Source organism: Macaca thibetana, chromosome 6 (genome assembly GCF_024542745.1).
Source record: "Macaca thibetana thibetana isolate TM-01 chromosome 6, ASM2454274v1, whole genome shotgun sequence".
NCBI classification, from domain to species: Eukaryota; Metazoa; Chordata; class Mammalia; order Primates; family Cercopithecidae; genus Macaca; species Macaca thibetana.
In genome coordinates, this window is record NC_065583.1 from 100,432,269 (window position 1) to 100,453,161 (window position 20,893).

At 40.1% G+C, this 20,893-nt stretch overlaps 2 protein-coding genes across 4 annotated transcripts in view; both read right to left on the minus strand.

Moving 5' to 3' along the window:
* Positions 1-20,893, minus strand: part of ZCCHC9 (zinc finger CCHC-type containing 9) — a 342,756-nt gene that overhangs the window by 180,832 nt on the left and 141,031 nt on the right. The window lies entirely within an intron of this gene.
* The window catches only part of RASGRF2 (Ras protein specific guanine nucleotide releasing factor 2), a 265,430-nt gene that overhangs the window by 104,916 nt on the left and 139,621 nt on the right, over positions 1-20,893 (minus strand). For 2 of the 3 annotated variants that reach the window (XM_050795639.1, XM_050795641.1), the window contains 4 exons: positions 17,462-17,544; positions 12,164-12,412; positions 11,116-11,498; positions 1,139-1,264 (listed from right to left, as the gene is read on the minus strand). In XM_050795639.1, the coding sequence (XP_050651596.1) occupies positions 1,139-1,264; positions 11,116-11,498; positions 12,164-12,412; positions 17,462-17,544 (841 nt within the window). The remainder of the gene's footprint in view (positions 1-1,138; positions 1,265-11,115; positions 11,499-12,163; positions 12,413-17,461; positions 17,545-20,893) is intronic. The other variant, XM_050795640.1, reaches the window with a different exon arrangement.

The following is a 20,893-nucleotide window of genomic DNA, read 5'->3' on the forward strand; positions in this document are numbered from 1 at the left end:
CGGGAAAAAAAAAAAAAAGAAAGCCTTTTCATTTGGGTTACTTGGGGTGAATCTGGTTTCATAATTGTGTAATTTTCTGTTCTGACTTGAAATAATTGGCTTAAGAAGAGAAAAGCAAACATTTCAAAACAACTGTTATTTGGATATATTTATTTGAGCAGCGGGGAAAATGGGAGATAATTAAAATATTTCTACCTTTTGTTCTGATTTTTTCTCCAATTAGAGGACATTTATTGTGTTCTCAAACAAATTATGGAGTAATGCTGTACAATTTTCTTAACTATATATCAAAATACATATGCCAGTTTCTGCCACTAGTAAGAATGATGACTGGAGTCCCATGTACCTGGACCTTATTTTAGATGAAATAATATTATTAACAAGGTATCCCCAAATTGTGATGCCCAGATGAGTTCACTCGTATAGACTACATTGGGACTCATGGTAATATATCAGAAACTGGGAACATTTTGGTAAACCCAGCACTGAGATTCTTCAGCTAGCCAACATCTAAAGAAGAGTCTTTTGATTCACATTACTCCTCACAAAATGCAATGCAATGATGGAACTAAACAAATATTGGTTAGACTAATGACATCTTCTCTAATCATTTATTTTTCCACCACTTGGTCCTACAGTAACATTACGGTCATCCCTTGTTACCTGTGGGGTATTGGTTCTAGGATCTCCCTCAGATACCAAAATCCATGGATGCTTAAGTCCCTGATATAAAATCGTGTAGTATTTGAATATAATCTATGCATCTCTTCCTGTATATTTTAAATCACCTGTAGATTATTTATAGTAACTAACACAATGGAAATGCTATGTAAATAGCTGTCACACTATAATGTTTAGGGAATAATGACAAGCAAAAAAAGTATGTACATGGTCAGTACAGAAGCTTTATTCTTCTGCCAAATATTTTTGATGGGTGGTTGGTTGAATTCGCAGATACGAAACCCACAGATGTGGAACCTACGGATACAAAGGGCCGACTATATTTGCACCCAATTAATTTTCAATAAGTGAGACTAAAAAAATTATTTTGGCGGTGAAACAATCAGGCAAAGGAAAGGTTCAGAAGCTAGAAATAATTTTTCACGTTTCTATTTCTGAGTCCCTCTTGAGCTCTTACCTCCAGGCTGGCGATAGCGGAGGTGCCGGGGAGTTGAGGGGGATCTGCAAGGTGAAAGTTCTGTGGTGTCCGCTGCAGGGGAGCTTTCCACTCCTGCTCGGTCCGCCGGTGCAGACTCTAGGACTGCTGTTTGAAAACATCATGAATTTTAACAACTAGGCCATGAATTCAAGAGCTTCTTGTCAGTATCATGCATGGAAACAAAAGTTCATTACAGATAATAAGCATTTCATTAAAGGGCTTTTAATATGAAATCAAGTCAAGTGCTGATGACACTAAATCTAAATAAGGATCTTCTCTAACCCTGTCTTGACCCTGTTAGGCCTGGCTGACCCCGGCCAGCCCCTTCTGTTGAATGAAGCAGCAGATGTTAAAACGAACAGGGGTATGTGGTGGATCCCCTGCCCTTCCAAATGTTTTTGCTTTCTCGGAGTGGGGAAAGATGACTTTTTCAGGTTAAAAATCAGATTGGGATTACAAACCAGAACTTCACAAGTTCTTTGCCTGTGTTGTCCCCTAAACCAAAGAAAGTTTGAATCTCTATCAATGTGGCCCTCACCAGGGATTTCCGGGGGCCCAGGGATCTAAAGCCATGTTGTTCAAAATGACAGCACTACCCAAATGTGGCTATGTAAATTTATATTAACTAAAGTTAAATTATCATTTTGGCTTCCCACTTGCACTAGCCACATTTTGAGTGCTCAGCAGCCACATGTGGCTAGTGGCTATCGTATCGAACAGCCCAGATATAGAGTATTTCTATCCTCCCAGAAAATTCTACTGGGTATCTCTGAGCTAGAGCTACAGATCAGCAGGAAGCAAGTGAAAACTTTTTAAATGAACCACTGGGAGGGTTTAAGGTCATTTGAGCTTCTTTGCTGCAGCTAACATCCCAAGAATAACACAGACATCATTTTAGGGTCACTGTTAGACCATTACTAATGATGTTTCTACGCCCCTTCCACTGATTCATTAAGCAGGTAAGACTACAACTTTGTGTATGTGCTTTCAGAGAAAAATATCACAAAAATGTAATAAATTTCCAATGATTCTTCCATTCTCCTTGGGTTTTTCATTAATTCCCACTGATAAAAGCTTAGTGTCACCTCCACTAATTGTACATTAATCCTGTCAGCAGAACTACTTTGCTTTGCCATTCCATTCAAGATTTCACTCAGCAAACTTTCAAAAACCCCTAATGACTTCATATAAGGCCATTTTTATACTTGCATGTGACTTATCCGCTTAGAAATATGGCCACAATTTTGCTTTTTTAAACACAAAGGGGCCAGGAAAAGGAAATGGTTAGAATCTTTCTCTGAATGACATAATTACAGTAAAGCTGGCAATGATGCAAGATGCAGACAAAAAAAAATCAGTGCTTAGCTGTCGGTTTTATTATTTTCTAAATAACTCCCCCAAAATTCAGTAATGGAAGGCATCTGCTCTGTAAGAATGAGCAGAATATGAAATGCACGTCCTTGATCTGATTCAACCATTCAGTCATCTCAGGAAAATGAGAAAATCATTAGACAGCAATTACACTGAACCCAGGAAATTTCCCAATGAGAAAGCTGGACAGAACCTGACTGTGCTGACGAGTTGATGGGTGCAGCACACCAACATGGCACAAGTTTACATATGTAACAGACCTGCACATTATGCACATGTACCCTAGAACTTAAAGTATAATAATAATAATAATAATAATAATAATAAAAAATAATAATAATTATAAAAAAAAAAAGAAAACAGGAAAGCAAAGAAGAATCCTGTAAGCTAACAGGCATCTACAGAGAGAAGAAACCATGCCAGCACTGGGGGCTGAGGGGAGAATTCCTTCTGGCATATTCACTTCTGATCAGGCTCCTTGCAAACAGCTTTGCCTGCAGGACGAGTGGGCAGATGTAGCTCAAAACAAATGCTAAAATCGGGAGCACTTTCAGCCCACAGGCAGGCAATTTTCAAACTAAGAACACAGAAACAGACACTAGTGCTGTGGGCTGTGCAGCAACACTTAGGTGGCTAAGTTGCACAGCCATGGTCTAAGTGAACACTGAGGGGGTAATGGGGTCTGAATACAGTGAGCGACCCTTTGGCTCGCCTTTCTTGCCCGCTGTTGGTTTGTTTTTTGTTGAGAACCCATCACTGGGTGGAATCTGGATATCTGAGTCTGGCTGATATTTGTGTTTTGTAGAAGTACCTGGGGTTGAAGAAGATAGAAACTACCTGGTAATAAGAAGGGAGGGTACTAGTGAGTGTTGGATGAGCCTGGAGCAGATGTAGGGACTGAGTCAGAGGGAAATTAAATAGAACTAATTTTTCCCTAAGTTCATTGCCTCACTCATTTTAAAGGATATTTCCTATTTCGCTTCTTCCTCCTCACATTGTTTGACGTTCTCCTGCCAGGAAATATTGCAAAGCTGGCATTATCATTGCAATGACAATAAAAATGGACAAAGGTCACAAGCGCTTTTCAAAAAACATGCCCTGAAATGAATAGCTGAATGGCAGTGAGAGAGACCTATGGCATCAGTAGGGACCTAATTGGCAAAACTGATATTATACAATTCGATGATGTGGGGTTGTATTCTTAAGTGAAAAGCAGAAAATGTGTAAGTTCTTGGCACAGGATTCGTATTCAAGTTTGCCAACTGTTTTAAGTGTTAACATTATGTGAGGCACATGCAAACATCTTTCAAATTAAAGATGGGTCAATGTCTCCTTTTTCTTTGTCAACTCAAATTTTTCAGACTAGACAGCAGGGTTAACACAGCAGCACTCTTGGCTCTTACAGACATCATACACACACACACACACACACACACACACACACACACTGAACTTTCAGACTCATGCTGAAGTAGTGTTCATCAAGGACTTTCCTAAAATTATTAATGACCAGTATTGCCCATACACCAATCCGAAAACAAACAAACAAACACACAAAACCCACAACTGAGTCTGTAATTTCTTTGTTTCACTTATTCAGAAAAATGCCAAAGAGCTACCTCAACCTGAGACTTAATTCTAAACTTTCTACCCAGAGTGTTTCCTTTGTAAGGATCCACAAGATAAATTGTGCTCAGTCTCAAGAACCAGCAAGAATGTACCTGCACAACCAATCTATTTCTAGCCTTCAATATGGATCACATTAATTGATTATATTCCTGTCTTTACTCTGTCAGCAGAGGAGCTTGGAACCAAAGTCAGGGGACTCTAGGAATTGCAGAAGACCACACAGTATTCATTTTTTCAGTAACCATACACTTGGCCACACACAACTTATTCCTTTTCCCCCATTGCCTGATTTCCTTACCTATTTTATTTTTGTCTTTTTTTTTTTTTTTTTTTTTTGGATTTTTGAGACAGGGTTTTACTCTGTGACCCAGGCTGGAATGCAGTGGCATGATCAGAGCTCACTGCAGCCTTGACCTCTTAGGCTCAAGTGATCCTACTGCTTCAGCCTCCTGAGTAACTGGGACCACAGGTGCACACAGCCACATCTGGCTATTTTTTTTTTTTTAATTTTTACTTTTAGTAGAGGCAAGGTCTCACTATGTTGCCCAGGCTGGTCTTGAATTCCTAGGCTCAAGCAATCCTTCCACCTCGGCCTCTCAAAATCTGGGATTACAGGTGTGAACCACCATGTCCAGCTACCTATTTAATTTTTAAGGGTAGTTGTACCCTGTGTCTCTCTGAATGACCACCTTAAATATTTTTAAATATAAGATGGGAAATAAATGCATTAAAAAGAAATTAGAGGATAGCTATAGAAAGGGGAAATAAATTAAGATGCAAAGAAGTGGCTTAATGGAAGGACTAAGGGAGGAATCAGGGTAAAATGAGAGCTAAGGGGGATGCATTAGGCAGTGAATGTGACTAAGAAGCCCGGGGAACAGAGGAGCTGACAGCTCTGGAGTAAAGGTTGGCTCTACGGGCTTCACCGAGTGCCATGGGCCCCTTCTAGATACAATCTTGGACTTTCTCCATTACCCAGAGTGGAAAGAGCTCAGCATTTAACTATGACCTGGAACTCTAAAATGATATTTCTAACCTATGAACCATCTGGATAAATTAACTGATAAAAATATAACACTAAATCACTTGTTTTGGGGAAATCCAGTGAGAAGCAGAGGCATGAAGCCTTCAGCTTACTTCTCTAATATGAGAAAGAGCCTAATATTTCTGCCATACTGTTACTCACAGGTCCTCTCCATCTGCTGGCCCCAGGCCATGAATGATCAGTGCTGCCACATGACAAAGCTCTCCAGCAGCCACTGACTGTGTCCACATGATCCTACTCTGTCCAATATCTGTACTGACAGGTCTTCGAAGTCTGTGTCAGTGTCCTTCCCTAAGAGCTTGATCCAGCTCTTTCTCATTTATCTTGGTCTCCCCATGCTATGATTTGATATGTCCCCTAAAGCTCATATGTTGGAAACTCAAAACTCCAATGCAACAGTGTTGAGAGGTGAGGCCTCTAAGAGGTGGTTACATCAAGAGTACTCTGCACTCATGAATGAATGAATGCCTTTATCTTGGGCATAGAATGAGTTTGGCCTACTTCACTCTCTTTCCTACCCATGTGATGCTTTCCACTATATTATAATGCAGCAAGAAGGCCCTCACCAGATGCCAGCCTCTAGAACTGTGAGAGATACATTTCTGTTCATTATAAATTACCTAGTCTCAGGTAGCACAAAACAAAGACAGAAAATTAGTACTGAAAAGTGAGGTTGCTGCTATAATGAATACCTGAAAATGTGGAAGTGGCTTTGGAACTGGGCAATGGACAGATGCTGGAAGAGTCTGAAGGAATGGGCTAGAGAAAGCCTGTATTGCCATGAATGGAGTGTTAAGGACGATGCCATTAATAGCACTCAGAAGAAGAGAAGAGCTTTCAAGAGTTTGAATCTCCTAAGAGATTACTTAGGTGGTCATGAATGATCGAATGTTGGTAGAAATATGAATAGTAAAGGCAATTCTGGTGAGGTATCACATGGAAATGGGAAACAAGGTGTTGAAAACTGGCATAAAAGCCATCTTTGTTACAAAGTAGCAAATAACTTGAGTGAACTGTGTTGATGCCCAAGGGCTTTATGGAAGGCAGAACTTCAGAGTGATGAACTAGGATACCTGGTGGAAGAAATTTATAAGCAAAATATTAAGAAGTTGCATGGCTACTTTTAAATATATATAAGAGGAAAGAAATGGTTTAAAGGCAGAATTTATAATTAAAAGGGAAACAGAGCAGAAAGACTTGGAAAATTTGCAGCTCAGCCACGTAAAGAGTGAAAAGGCATTTTTGGGAGTGTAAACCAAGGCTGTGGCCAAGTGACCATTTGCTAAAAAGATTAGTACTAAAGAGAGTATGGCTGAAAGAGAGCCAGGTGCTATTCATTAAGACAATGGGAGAAAGACTCCAAAGGTACTTCAGAGATCTTTCAGACAAGCTAGGACCTTGAGGGCCAGGTTTGCAGAGAGGAGTTTAAGGGACCACAGCATTTGCTGCCCAGGGCTGCTCCCCACATTCCTGTGCAGTGCTCCTTGGCCACACTAGCTGTGGCCCAGGCAAACCCAGGTGCAGCTTGGGCCACCGCACCAGAGGGTGCACATGGAAAACACTGGTGGCATCCATGTGGTGCTAATTCTGCAGGTGCAGAGAATGCACAAGCTGTGAAGGCATAGCTTCCCTCACCTAGATTTCAAAGGATGCTGCAGACAGCCTAGGGTCCCAGGCAGAGACCTATTGCAGGGATGGAGACACTGAAGAGAGTCCTCACTGGAGACTCTCATGGCCTAGTGGCGCCATGAGAGTGAGGCCATTGCAGAAATTCTAGAACTGCCAGCATGCAATACCAGCCTGAGAGAGCTGCAGACAAGAGGCTCTAATCTATGAGAGCTGAAATGTGGGCTGAGCCCAGAAAAGCCATGGGATTGGGCCTGCCTGAGGCTTTGGGCACTTAACCCCACTCCAGTGTACCCAGGAGGCAGCACATTGAGTGAAAGATTATTCTGGAGTCTTAAGATTTAATGTCTGCCCCGTTGGGTTTTGGACTTACTTGAGGCATGTTATTCCTTTCTTCTTGCCTATTTTTCCCTTTCACTATGGTAATGTCTATCCTATCACTGTCCCACCACCATATTACAGCTGGAAGGGAATTTGCCTCAGGATGAATCATGTCTTGAGTCTCACCCATATCTGATTCACATAAGTCTCTGGACTTTGGACTTATCAGTTGATGCCAGAACAAGTTAAAACTCTGGAGGCTATTGGGATGGAATGAATGTATTTTGCATGTGAGGAGGACATAAATTTCGGGGGAAAGGGACACAACGTTATGGTTTGAATGTTTCCCCCAAAGTTCCTATGTTGAAAACTTAATTCCCAGTGAAACAGTGTTGAGAGGTAAGACCTCTAAGAAGTGATTATGTCATGAGGCCTGTACACACATAAATGGATTAATGCCATTATTGCAGTAGTGGGTTCCTTATAACAGCATAAGTTTGGCCCCCTTTCCTCTCTTTCATGTCTATGTGTTGCCTTCGACCATGTTATGACAAGCAAGAAGGGCCTCACAAGATGTCAGCACCTTGATCTTGAACTTCCCAACCTCCAGAATTGTGAGAAACAGATTTATGTTCATGTACAATTATCTAGTTTCAGATATTTTGCTATAACAGCACAAAACAGAGTAAGATACCCCAGTCTAACTTTTTTCCAGCTTATTATTCCAGGGAAAAAAACTTGATTTCTGCTTCATCCTAGACAGTAGCTAAAGCAGCTTTCATGATAAGGTATTGGATTATCACCTTGAAGACTAAAACTAGGGAAGCTGGTGATCGAAATGGAACATTCCCTGCACAACAAGTTAAAGTGGAACACTTAATCATGGTGATATCAAAGAGATGTTTGCACACCGTATTCATAGCACCGTTATGCAAATAGCCAAGAGGTGGAAGCAACCAAAATGTCTACTAATGGATAAATGCATAAAGAAAACGTAGTATCTGCATGCTGCCTTTTCCTATAATTCAGCCTATTAAAAAAGGAAATTCTATCACATGTTATCACATGGTTGAATCTTGAGGACATTACATTAAGTGAATTAAGCCATTCAAAAAAGGATAAATATTGAATGATTCCATATATAAGAGGTACTTAAACTTAAAGTAGTCAAATTTGTAGAGACAGAAAGTAAAAAGCTAGTTGCCAGGGGCTGGGGGGAGAAGAAAATGGGGTATTATTCAATGATTATAGAGTTTCAGCTTTGCACGATGAAAAAGTTATAGAGATCTGTCGTTCAACAATACTATGGAGCTATACACTTAAAGATGGTTAGGATGGTAAGAAGAAGGAGAAGAAAGATTCTCAAGGAGAGCTGTTGTTTTGAAGTTTACTCAGTGCTAGAAAGCCCTAAAAGAACTACTAACAAGGTCTGCTCTACGGGGCTGCCCATGCTGTCAAAATAGGACAAAGCCTGTCCCTTCAGAAGCAGTGATGCCTCTTGCTCGCAGAAATGGCATTCACTGGCTGGGTATGGTGGCTCACACCTGTAATCCCAGCACTTTGATAGGCTGAGGTGAGTGGAACAGCTGAGGTCAGAAGTTCAAGACCAGCCTGGCCAACATGGTGAAAGCCCACCTCTACTAAAAATACCAAAATTAGCCAGGTGTGATGGTGCGTACCTATAGTCCCAGCTACTTGGGAGGCTGAGACAGGAGAATAGCTTGAACCTGGGAAGCAGAGGTTGCAGTGGGCCAAGATTGTGCCACTGCACTCCAGCCTGGGAGACAGAATAAGACTCCATCTCAACAGAAAAAAAAAAAGAAATGGCACTCACCACTAGCGATTACCACCACACCTTTACTTATATATTCTCTTTGCCAAGAAGTTCTCCCATCTCCTCTTTCCAGCCCACATATCTTTTGGCTCATGTCAAAGACACTTCTTGATTCTGTTCAACCAGATGTGATCTCCCTGCTCTTCAGCTTCCAGAGCACTCTATCTACACCTCTTATACCACCTGCCCATATAGTTATGTTGTGTCTCTATTATCCACATGACTAGAGTACGATGGTGAAGGTGCTATTTACCACTGTGGACTCTAGCACACACAGTATCCTGCACAGAGAAGAGGTTCACTCAGTGACTCTTGAAGAGACTTTACTGTATCCTCATCCCAGCCGGAGGAGCAATCAAACCACAGCCTCCAAGCCACGGGTGTTGGACACTGAAATATTTGTTCCTAAAGCTTTCCTAACTCTAAATAAATAAATAAATAAATAAAGAGAGAGAGAGAGAATCCCAATTTATCTTCAGATTTCTCCTCTCCTATCTACCACAGTGCAATAAAGAAGGTGAAAAAACTTGCCATGATCTGAAAGCTCCTGTACTTCCCATACCCCATGCCCCATTCCAGTCATTCCCTCCACAGGGTTTCCCAAGCACTGGGGCTGGGTGCAACCCTGAATGCACTTGTCAGCTTGTGCGCTGCCTCATTATTTCTGAGAAGAATCCATCATAATTTTGCTTAAGCTTGTTGTTCTAATGACTTTTTAATTATCTTCTCCCTTTCCTCCTCCATAGTTGCTAACTTGTCAATTTAAAGACTTTAAAAGAGTGCAACTTTTGATGATGACAACCACTCCAGTTAAAATTCCATTAACTACTTCACTCAGGGAGCTTACTTAAATGATCTGAGCTAGAAACACATAGAAGCTTCAAGCAGGTAGAAAGGCAAGCATCTATGTATCCATCTGGGCAATCCACCTTGAAACTTGAACACTTTGTCTGATTTATTGCCCAATTTTTATTATATTATCAATAAATCAGTTATTATACAGTTTTTTAAAAGCTGTTTGTAATTTCTCTGTGAATCATTTTTATTTTCATTACAGAAACACTGGACTTTAAAGGCAACAAGAATCACCTCTTCCAACCCTACACTATACCAGGCTGAGAAGCTAAAGTGATGGAGAGAGGACCCTCGTTCGGTTCACTGTATATTTTATTTCATTCATTCATTTAACCAAAATTTACTACTTGTCAGGCACTGGCCAAGACACTGAGGGTACAGAGGTGAGTAAGATAGACTGCTAATCTCATGGAGCTTACATGGCAAAAGTGGCCAAGTAGAGGAAAGAACGAGTGCAAGGACCCTGGGGCAGGAAAGACCAACATATTTCTGACACAAAGAGGAAATCAATATGACAGTAGCCTAGTGGATGAGGGAGCGTGGCAGGAGCAGGGGCTGGAGAGGGAGACAGGATCCATGTCTCACAGACCTGAAGGCCCTGGCAGGGAGAATGTACTTTATTCTAAGTGTGACAGGAAGTCAGTAGAGAATTGAAGCCAGAAAGTCTATGATCTAATCAACATTTTAAAAAAAATTATTTTGGCTATGTCACGAGCAATTAACACTGTCCCCAATTTGATTTCACCCCTATACCTCTGCTATAACATGGAGCACTGTCCTCATAACTAAACTAAAAAAGCCATCGTGGTACTTCCAGCCTAGCTCATCCTCAGCAGAGAAAGGCTGGAGGTACACAGGTACCTAAGGCAAATAATGGAGGAGGAGAAGGCTCTGCAGCCTGAGCTCACAGGTGAGAGCACCCACAATCTCCTGGTGTGCAAAGCACCATGCTAGGCTCTTTAGCCAACCAGTCTTAACCAAAGTCCAAGAACTCTCTAGCAGTACCATTCAGATATGCTATTCTTCCACAGATAACTGACCACAATAAGCCTTTTACTACAGGGGCATAAGGACACCTAATCTTGCTTTCTGTTCCAGAAGGGCCAGAGGAATCTACAGGAATTTTCTCTTCTAACTCACCATTGAGCTCATTCTACTTTCTATGCAGAAGTATTAAAGTTGTAAAGAAAGGGAACCAGGGTTCCAAAAGGAAGGGTGAGGAGGCAGGTGGCCAGCAAATGTGGGGTGTAATTATGCAAATGTGCTAGATAATACCTTTTTGGATACTTCGTTTTAGCTTGTTACACAGATCCACGCGCGGGTTATCGACATTCTCTTCTACTGATCCCGGGCTTTGCTCTGGAGAGGAGAGGCCTCTGCTGAGATCCAGTGGTATTTGACCAGTGTGTGGCGGTGGAGAGGCAGCAGGGCTCTGGGTCATGGTGGTGGGACTGCTGGAAGTCGTCAGGTCCAATGCTCCTATCTTTGAGTTCGAGGGAGAAGTCAAAGACAGCTTTCTGGCCCTCACTGGGGAAGATGTTCTCGACACAGCCAGTGGTGGTGGGGAAGAGAATTTGCGACACAGACGTGGGGATTTTCCATCCACCAAATGTTCACCTCTGTTGTTCTGGCTGGTAGCAAAAAACAATTCCAATGACCTTAAAATAAGAGCAAAAGTGGCTAAGAGATTGTAGCCAAGTGAAATGAATTCCCAGATGTCATTCAAGAACATGTTCCCTTCATTTATAGGCCACAATCTCATTGCACTTCTATCGCTGGACTTTCCTTAATCTAAATGCTACATGTATACCCTCCACCTGCCAAAGCAGCACAGACACTTATTAGCCACCGTCTAATCCCTTGCTACTAAACTGTGGTCCAAACACCAGCATTGGGATCTCTGGGGAGCTTGTTAGACATTCAGAACTCAGGCTCCACTCTGGGCCTGCTGAATCAGAGCCGGCAATTTATCAAGACACCCTCCCCCCACCACATGAAAGCTGATTCTTATGCATATTAAAGTTTTAAAATCATAATTGTCAAAAAAAAAAAGAAAAGAAAAAAGAAAAGCCGAAAGCCATGGAGTTCATTTCCAAATAATCACAGAGCAAGCAAAGGCCAATTGGAGATTTCAGGTTTTCAACTTTGTGCCTGGGGAACTCTGTGTGACCTTTACATATGGCCTTCTGCTGGAGGGGCATGGTACTTTCAGAAGCAAGCTAGTACACCCTAGGATCTGCTTTGCAGAGCTGGCCTGCATGGTGACTCCGGAACCAAGAGGGCCATATGCTAATGATAGGCAAATCTCTAGCGATAGGTGTACCTGACGGGGATGGAGGTGAAAGGCCTCTTGTATATGTCAGAGAGTTTCCCCAGCACCACAGCGGCAGTAGTGAAAATACGATAGGTGTGCAGAAAGGTGTTGAGGAAATCGATACTAAGAAACCGCAAGTCTGTCAGTCGTTCCAAGAGGCGCTCCACGCTGGCATAACGGATCTGGGGCACTTTGCAGGAGTTGAGTGTTTTACTGAAGCAAATGTCAGTGTCGTCTTTATGAAGGCGGGCATCAGACCTATGTGCAAAGGCAGGAACATGATGGTAAAACCAGGAGGAGGCTTTCCCCTCGGCCACTGAGTATTTCAGCATTTGTTATTACACACTCAGGAGTGGGCTTCTCACTGCATTTCATAGGAGAGAGATGATTGCACAGTTGTCCCTCAGTATCCTTGGGGGATTGGTGCCTTGATCCCCCTACCATATTAAAATCCACAGACGCTCAAGTCCCTGATATGAAATGGTGTAGTATTTCCACATAACCTATGCACAACCTCCTGTATACTTTAAATCATCTCTAGATTACAACACTTAAAACAATGTGAATATTATGTAAAATGCTGTTATCCTATATTTTAAAATTTGTATTTTTTTATTGTTGTATAGCTATTTTTTGTTTTTCTTTCTTCCAAATATTTTGGATCTGCGGTTGACTGGCAGGTAGAGTGCTGATTGTGTATGTCTATATGACATATAGACATATCAGCATAGGCAGGGTTATGAAAACATCAAGTTTATTATAATTTAGGAAAGCCAGAATTAATAATGGAGGAGGTAAATAATAGTTTGTCTCACTTTGTGGATTCCTTCTCTCAAATTCAGTCATGTTCTATTAGGAAGATGAAGCCAAAGGCCCTCTTTAGGAGCGGGGGAAAGCATTGCTTATGCCCTTAAAGCAAAATATCAAAAGTGTGCATAGAAAGTATTGGGTGATACCTCCCACAACAGGGGAACACAGATATCACTGCTATATCTGCAGTTATTTCTTTTCCCTGACTTCTAATTTTGCACATTTGTGCTTTCCTCCCTTTCTTTTTTTTTATTAAACTGATGGATATAGGGTTAGGTATTTTGCTCTCTAGAATCAGCTCTTTTTATTTATCCCTTCTACTGTTTTTTATATTGTATTAATGTCTGTTCTTATTTCTTTCCTACACTTTCCTACAGTTTAGTCTCTCATTCTTTTTCTAAGCTCTTGATTTGAGTGCCTAATTTGTTTATTTCATTCTTCCTGGCTTATTAATGTCTTTTAAGGATATCTATTTTCTGAATACTGTTTAATCCATAAGTTGCAAGTGTGATATGTTATGTTTTTATTATGTTTTCAACACTCTGTGGTATTAAAAATGTCTTCACTTAAAAAAAGGTAATGGGTGAAGGATATTCCCCTGAATAGCACCTACCACTGCCACCCTGCAATCCACTGCTTTTGTCATCCTGTTAAACCTCCCATCTGGCTGCCCCAACCCCTTGCCTTCAGACCATTGCACTGGCAGCCTCTCCAAGTGGACAACGAGGACCGCCAGTAGCCTTCACTTCCCCTTCTGAGATCCCTTGTTTGCCTTCACTGCAGCATTTCAGAACAGGCGATCAAAGAAGTCCTGAATTTCACCACTTGATTAAAGGATCTGCTACAGGGTCAGTGACGTTCAGTGAGCCAATTGCTTGCTAAGAATCCATTGGCTGAGAATCAGTTGAGTGCCCTAAAAAATTAGCCCTTTCAGCGCTTTGAGGGATTTGAAATTATATATTTATTTTATTTCGGATAAAAAGGAATCAATTGCTTTCTTAGCTTACTCTTAGAAATGTCCCAGCCCAAAGTATGCTCAGTGCAGGTGGAAGTACTTCATCTGCAGGCCTGAAAGAGCATTTTCAAGGAGCAGCTTCCCCCTGCCAAGGAATTGACGGGGGTGGCCCGTTAGCTTGAGTTACATTACTGATCTTGAAATGCCCAAGTGCATCTTTTGAGATTCTTGAAAATAACAAGGCACTTTCTTCCACTCACTATGTGTCCCTCAACCAACTTTATTTTTCTGGTTCTTAATTTGCTTATGCATAAAAAGATCTCAGAAAATTTTGTGAATCCATCAGCCTGTCCAGAAGATGGCTGAGCTAGATAATCACTTGTTATCCCATCATTTTCCACCAAAAAAATCTCTATTTTCTAAGAAAGTTGAGATCAAATATTATTAAAAGAAAGTCATAGTTTGCATACCCTATAAAGGGATATTTTCACCTAATAAGTGTCCTGATTTTCACATTCTATTCGTAGTTTTGAGCTTTGCATCTTTTGACTATAATTAGCTTATTTGAAACACTAGGACAAAAAATGTGTTGAAGCCAGCATGAAATTAAAATAAAACTGACTAATTACACTACTTTCCTTCAAAATCGTGATTACATTTTCATCTTAAGTAAAGAAATTAAATATTATGAAATTATTTAGTTTTCCTTTATTACACTGAGTAGAATCTTACTTTATTTCCTAAGAGACTCTCAAGAAAAATATAATACATTACTGAAGTCTCCTATGATAACAGCAACTCCTCTTTGGTAAACACTTAAGAATAATCTTGAGAGATCAAACCCATATCATCTGTTATAATTGGTAAGTTTTAAAAGGAAGTGAGTGCTTACAAAGTGATGCCCTGTCAGTAACAAGACACAGTTATAATAGGATAATTTTTTTTAACTCTGAGAAATGTTGAGTTTTTTCTTCATGGTTTATAGATAGGGAAATAGATACATAGGGAGGAATATAAACTTCAGGGTAGAATAGAGCCATCAGAAGGAACAGAGATTGCAAAATCTCTGTTCTCTGATTGAGGATAATCAGGCTCAGTCAGGCTGGGAAAAAATAGTAGTATATATATAAAACTTCACTCTGCCTTAGGAATAAAACTAGTGTATTATAGATATGTTGGATTTAATAGAAAATCTTTACAGTCCAAGATACAGGTTTCTGTCCTAACAGGAGAACAATTCCAACTCATTAAGTGTCACCTCTGTGCACCCAAAGGCAGAAAAGTCCTGGTCTGTATGTAAGTGGTTACACAAATGAGATTGGACATGGACACTGGTAAACTGCCATGGTAGGGGACAAAAGATGCATTTCGGTGCCAGCAACAACTGATCAGGCACAAAACTGAAGTCTTCATTCGTATTAATTTTTTTTTTTTTTAATGGAGTCTCACACTGTTGCCCAGGCTGGAGTGCAATGGCGTGATCTTGGCTCAGTGCAACCTCTGCCTCTCAGGTTCATGTGATTCTCCTACCTTAGCCTCCCAAGTAGATGGGATTAGAGGCACCCACCACCAAGCGTGGCTATTTTTTTTTTTTTTTTTTTTTGTATTTTTTTAGTAGAGACGGGGTTTCACTATGTTGGCCAGGCTGGTCTCAAACTCCTGACCTCATGATCCACCTGCCTCAGCCTCCCAAAGTGCTGGAATTACAGGTGTAAGCCACCATGCCTGGCCAGTATTAATTTTTAAAGTCAACAAAATGTATGTGTAGTGGGCATACAGCTGCCCTAGGGTTTAGTGGCTTAGAACTTGTCTGCACTTTCTCACTTACACATTCTAATTCCAAAGCAGGTGGACTTTCATGGTTGTCTAACCTCCAAGAAAGTGCTTTCAAAAACAATGAAAATCATATATATCCTTTTGGAAAATATCAAAATTAAAATTCTGTGGTAGAAAATTAATAAGAAAACTCTAACCCAATGATGTGAATTCAAAAATTAAGTCATAGTTTGGACTTTTTGACTTAATATTCTACATTTATTCTTTATCTTAACATCATAACATTTTAACTAACCTCGTTTCAAATATACTGAATTCAAAACCTAGAAAATTGAATGTAAAATGAACTTTGCCCTAGAATTTAAAATGGCCCTACCCAAAATATTTTTAAATTTGACTAGTAATGTAAAACACTATAATCCTTTTATCATTTATATTTTTCTGTAGCATTGATGGCACCAGTATTATGTACTCTGCCTTTATGTGATATAATAATAAGTTTTAAAACTTGTACCATTGGGATGATGCTAACTGTAGTTAATATCTATCAGAATAAGAAAGTCTTCCTTCTAAAGTTAATGTTATTTATTGCTTCAGCATAAACAGATCAAACTTCAAAATATCCACATAAAAAGCCATAAAACACAAACTTTTTTTTAGTTTCAAGTAACTTCTTTTATAAACATAGAACTGCTTTTAAAAATATATTTTACTCTTAGAATTTGGAATGAAAATAACCAAGAAAATGAGAGTAATGAAAAATGTGGTTAGCTTCAAAATACTCCCAAGACAATTTCTGAATTTGAAAACAAAAAAGTATATGGAGACAAAATCATGAATACAGACAGCTCTAGCACACAGTTACTGATAACTTTTCCTTTTAAACCAGAGCTTCCCTAGTGGAAAATTGTAAGGTTTACTTTGTTAAAAACAGCTAGAGCAGGATGGCAGCCCTAGGCAAATAGCCTTTGGGGCAAAGCATAAATAGGCAGTGGGTAGACAGCAAAGCCACTTGATTCATGTTATCTAAATGTAAACATATCTGAATGGCCAAATCTGGGTAATATGATTCATACCCAATGGGAGGATTCATACCCAATGGGGCAGCCACACCTTGGTCCACCCTCTGAACTTGGCACATCTGGGTGTTATTATTATTATTATTATTATTATTATTTGAGACGAAGTTTTGCTCTTGTTGCCCAGGCTGGAGTGCAGTGGTGCGATCTTGGCTCACTGCAACCTCTGCCTCCTGGGTTCAAGTGATTGTCCTGCCTCAGTTTCCCGAGTAGCTGGGATTATAGGCACCTGCCACCACGCCAGGCTAATTTTTTGTATTTTTAGTAGAGATTGGGTTTCACCATGTTGGCTAGGCTGGCCAGGCTGTTCTCGAACTCCTGAACTCAGGTGATCCACCCGCCTCGGCCTCCGAAGTGCTAGGATTACAGGCGTGAGCCACTGCACCTGGCCTACTATTTTAAATTTTATATTCAACTTGAACATCTTAGGATTTTGTCCTCAGTGAAGATATATGTAACAGTATAAAAAACAATTTTTCTATGCTATGAGTTAGTAAACTGTGAATGTGAAAAACCATTTTGATAGTCTTATTTATAATGGAATCATATGAATCACTGTGTTCCTGTCAAGAAACATATTCTCAATAAGAAGCAGAATTCTATGGATGCAGTATTTTATTCAAGGTTTTACATGCTCTGCCAATTTAATCTTGATTAAAATGTAAAGGAAAGGATTCTCACACTTACTTAATCATATGTGGCACAGTGACTTTGGAATTCTCTTCAAACACTACAGTCATTAAACCATTACATCGTATATTGTCCACACACTGTGAAATAAAAAGTTGACAATTATAACCTTCAAGAAAGCCTAGGCAGATCATATATTCCCACAATCGTTTATAGCCAAAAGAATCAATTCAATTTCTCTCTCTCTCTCTCTCTCTCTCTCTCTCTCTCTCTCTCTCTCTCACACACACACACACACACACACACACACACACACACACACACGGAGCAGGTAAATATTACACACTGATGAATAGCTTCAGTATTCAGATACTAAAACTGTACCAACTAAATGCCTGATAAATACCTGAGGACAGATACAACAGCTGTATTTTCCCTGAATGTATTTCCCAAGAATTCTGACCACAGCGTCACTTTGTCACAATTCTTTGGCAGCTCCAACACTACTTGAGAGGTGATTGGGACCTGACCATCATTGCTCTTGCTATATTCATTTTCTGCAACCAGGGGGTGGTATGGAGTAGTCAGATTAAAAATAGTGGCTTCCTAGGATGGAATTCATCTTCTGTGTCACTAGTAAGCTCTGCCTCTGCTTCTCAGGTATTCTTTGCCAATAAATTCCCACATTTTACTAGTACCTCTGGCAGCCCCTGTTGATACTAATGCTGTTTGGTGAAGGGATCATGTGTAATTTCTCCTGTCTCTGGCATGCTTAAAGCCTCGTATCATCTTTTTCTCTTTTCCAAGGGAGCGTTCAGGAAGCTGTGCTAATTTTCTCTGCCTTCGTTATTTAATCTATGCCTTATCAATTTAAATTTTCTCTCTGCAATTATTTTGGGTTAGAGAAGAATTTATTTTGAATTATACATATTCCCTTTGAACAAAACAGGAAAATGAAAAAAAATATAATCAATTTTTAAAATAAAAAATTGCTTCTAGTCCCTATGATACTATACAGTGCTTTGTGGCTATAATTAAATAGTGCAGTGAAGCTGATTGCAATGTGACCTCACATAGGTCCTGAACTCAGAGTCTACCCTAAACACCAACGTTCTAATAAAAGAGTGAATATGCAAGTAAGAAACTTTAGATCACTGGAATTCTGACTATTCAATCTACTTAGTATTTCAGCCATGTTCATACTTGTTTTTCCTTAAAACTTTGTTTTCCTCACATCTTATGCCATTACTTCAACTACAAAGCATAAAGGAAGAAAGTAGAATATTTTTAAGTTCCCCTTCAATATGTTTCCTTAAGCTACAGCATCTGGAAGTAATTTGGAGTTATATTTTCATATAAATAATTATGATCATCGACCCATGAATTTGGCCATTTTTGCTTATATGTGAATTTACGCTCTACCTTATCCCACAAGTGGATTACAAAAACATATATAATAAGACAAAGTCAAGATAAGTGAGAAAATCAGAGGTGATTTAGATAAAGGATGGCAAACAATAAGATGAAGCCTGAAATGAAGCCACCACACAAACTTTATGTTGAGAGCACTTGCCAGAAGTGGGCCTCAAAATTAGCAGGGCTATGGAGCAGTCAACTCAAAGAGGGACTCAGTGTTAGCTACGAAATTCATACTTCAGTAGAAGGTCAATTAATCCTAGTCTAGGACCAGACAGGACAATTATCTCATGGGTTCTCATCAAGAGAAATATTGAATAATGTAGTGAACAATGTCCTCAACAATATCTTATTATTATTATTTTTTAGAGACACTCTCATTCTGTTGCCTAGGCTCGAATGCAGTGACACAATCATAGTTCACTGTAACCTCAAATTTCTAGGATCGAGTGATCCTCCTGCCTCAGCCTCCTGAGTAGTTGGGACTACAGGTGTGTGCTGCTACCACACTGAGATTTCTTTTGTTTTGTTTTGTTTTTAAATGTAGGGACAGGTTCATGCTATGTTACCCAGGCTGGCCTTGAACTCCTGGGCTCAAGCAATCCTCCCATCTTCGCCTCCCCAAATGCTGGGATTACAGGTGTAAGCCACTGCACCTGGCCAAAAATATCTTTAAATAACTACAAGTTTTGGCAAACTGTTTTGTATAAACAGTTGAAAAGTACAATTCCAAACATACAACCCTGTGGTAGACCCCAAAGAATGTGACCCAGAGGCCCATCCTTCCTCTGCTGGTCTGGTTCAAGCACAGGTTTCACACTCTCTAGAAAAGAGCACGGGCTGCTCTTCTTCACACTGAAGAGATGCTGCTTCTCTTATCCTAGTTTGTGTAAATCTTGAGTATCAGGAAGTTGGAAACAGTATTTTCCCACAAATCCTGAAACTGCTGCATCCTGTGTGTCCAGTTATGTAGAGTCAGTGTTTCAACCAGCAAGCCAAGCTGCCAGTAAGTGAGATTATCTTCTTGTGCTCGGAGAAAGGCCACACTGCCTCTCTATGGGAAAGCTCTCAGTCAAGGCCTGATGAAAATACACATCAAGGGCCCTGTTTCAAAGTGGGGACATACATGGAAGAATGAAGAGATGGGGATGGCTGGTGCATGCATTCATAATGAAGAAAGTAAGAGAGAGGACAGAGAAATCAGTTGGAGACAGGCTATGGAGAAGGGAGTCTTGAATTTTAATTTTATCCTATAGGCAGATGGGAAGCTACTGAGGGTTCCTAAGCAGCTCCCTTATGCTGAAAGATCTAAACTGACTTCATGGTGGTATTCATTCAATGAAAAAGAGGCGAGAATGAATGGAGACCCAAGGGATGATTGGAATATTGAGTCAGTAAATGAAATGATTCATCCCTCCCCTGACGCAGACTGTGGGAATGAAGAGAAAAGGGTGGACATAAATATTTTGAAGAAAGGAATAATAAAAATTGATGAATTACTGAATAAAACCAAGAGAAAAAAACAAGGTAAAATCAAAGATGGCCATGGTTATAAGGCAATTTTAAACTTTCTGATGCAAATATATTTAAAAGTAATAAAACATAGCCAAATGTCTTTCCAATCACCCAGAGTTTAAACAAAGTTAAACAGTCAATGTTTTGAATTCTCAAGAGCACCAAGAAGACGCATTGATTACATGGCATTGGGATTTTACTAAATGTCTGTCTTACAACTGCATTTATCAAGTACTTACTATGTGAAGACACTGGGCTAAGTACTGGGAAATGAGGATAAAGAGAAGAAAAGTAATATATGAAAGAGCTTTGAAGATGAATAAGGCAAGCCACTTCAAACTCACTTTCCTAATCCCGATGGGGACAAAATGGATTAACATCATCCCTGTTCTTCCCAAGCTATGTGGCGGGGTCGGGGGGTGGGGTAATGAGGAAAACGATTGGATGGGGAGAGGGGTTGCACACTGACAAGGGTAAGTGCTCCTTCAACCAGCGACCTTTCTAGCTATTCCTTAGACTTCTTTTCACTCTCAGTGTTTCTGAATCACAACAAGGAAG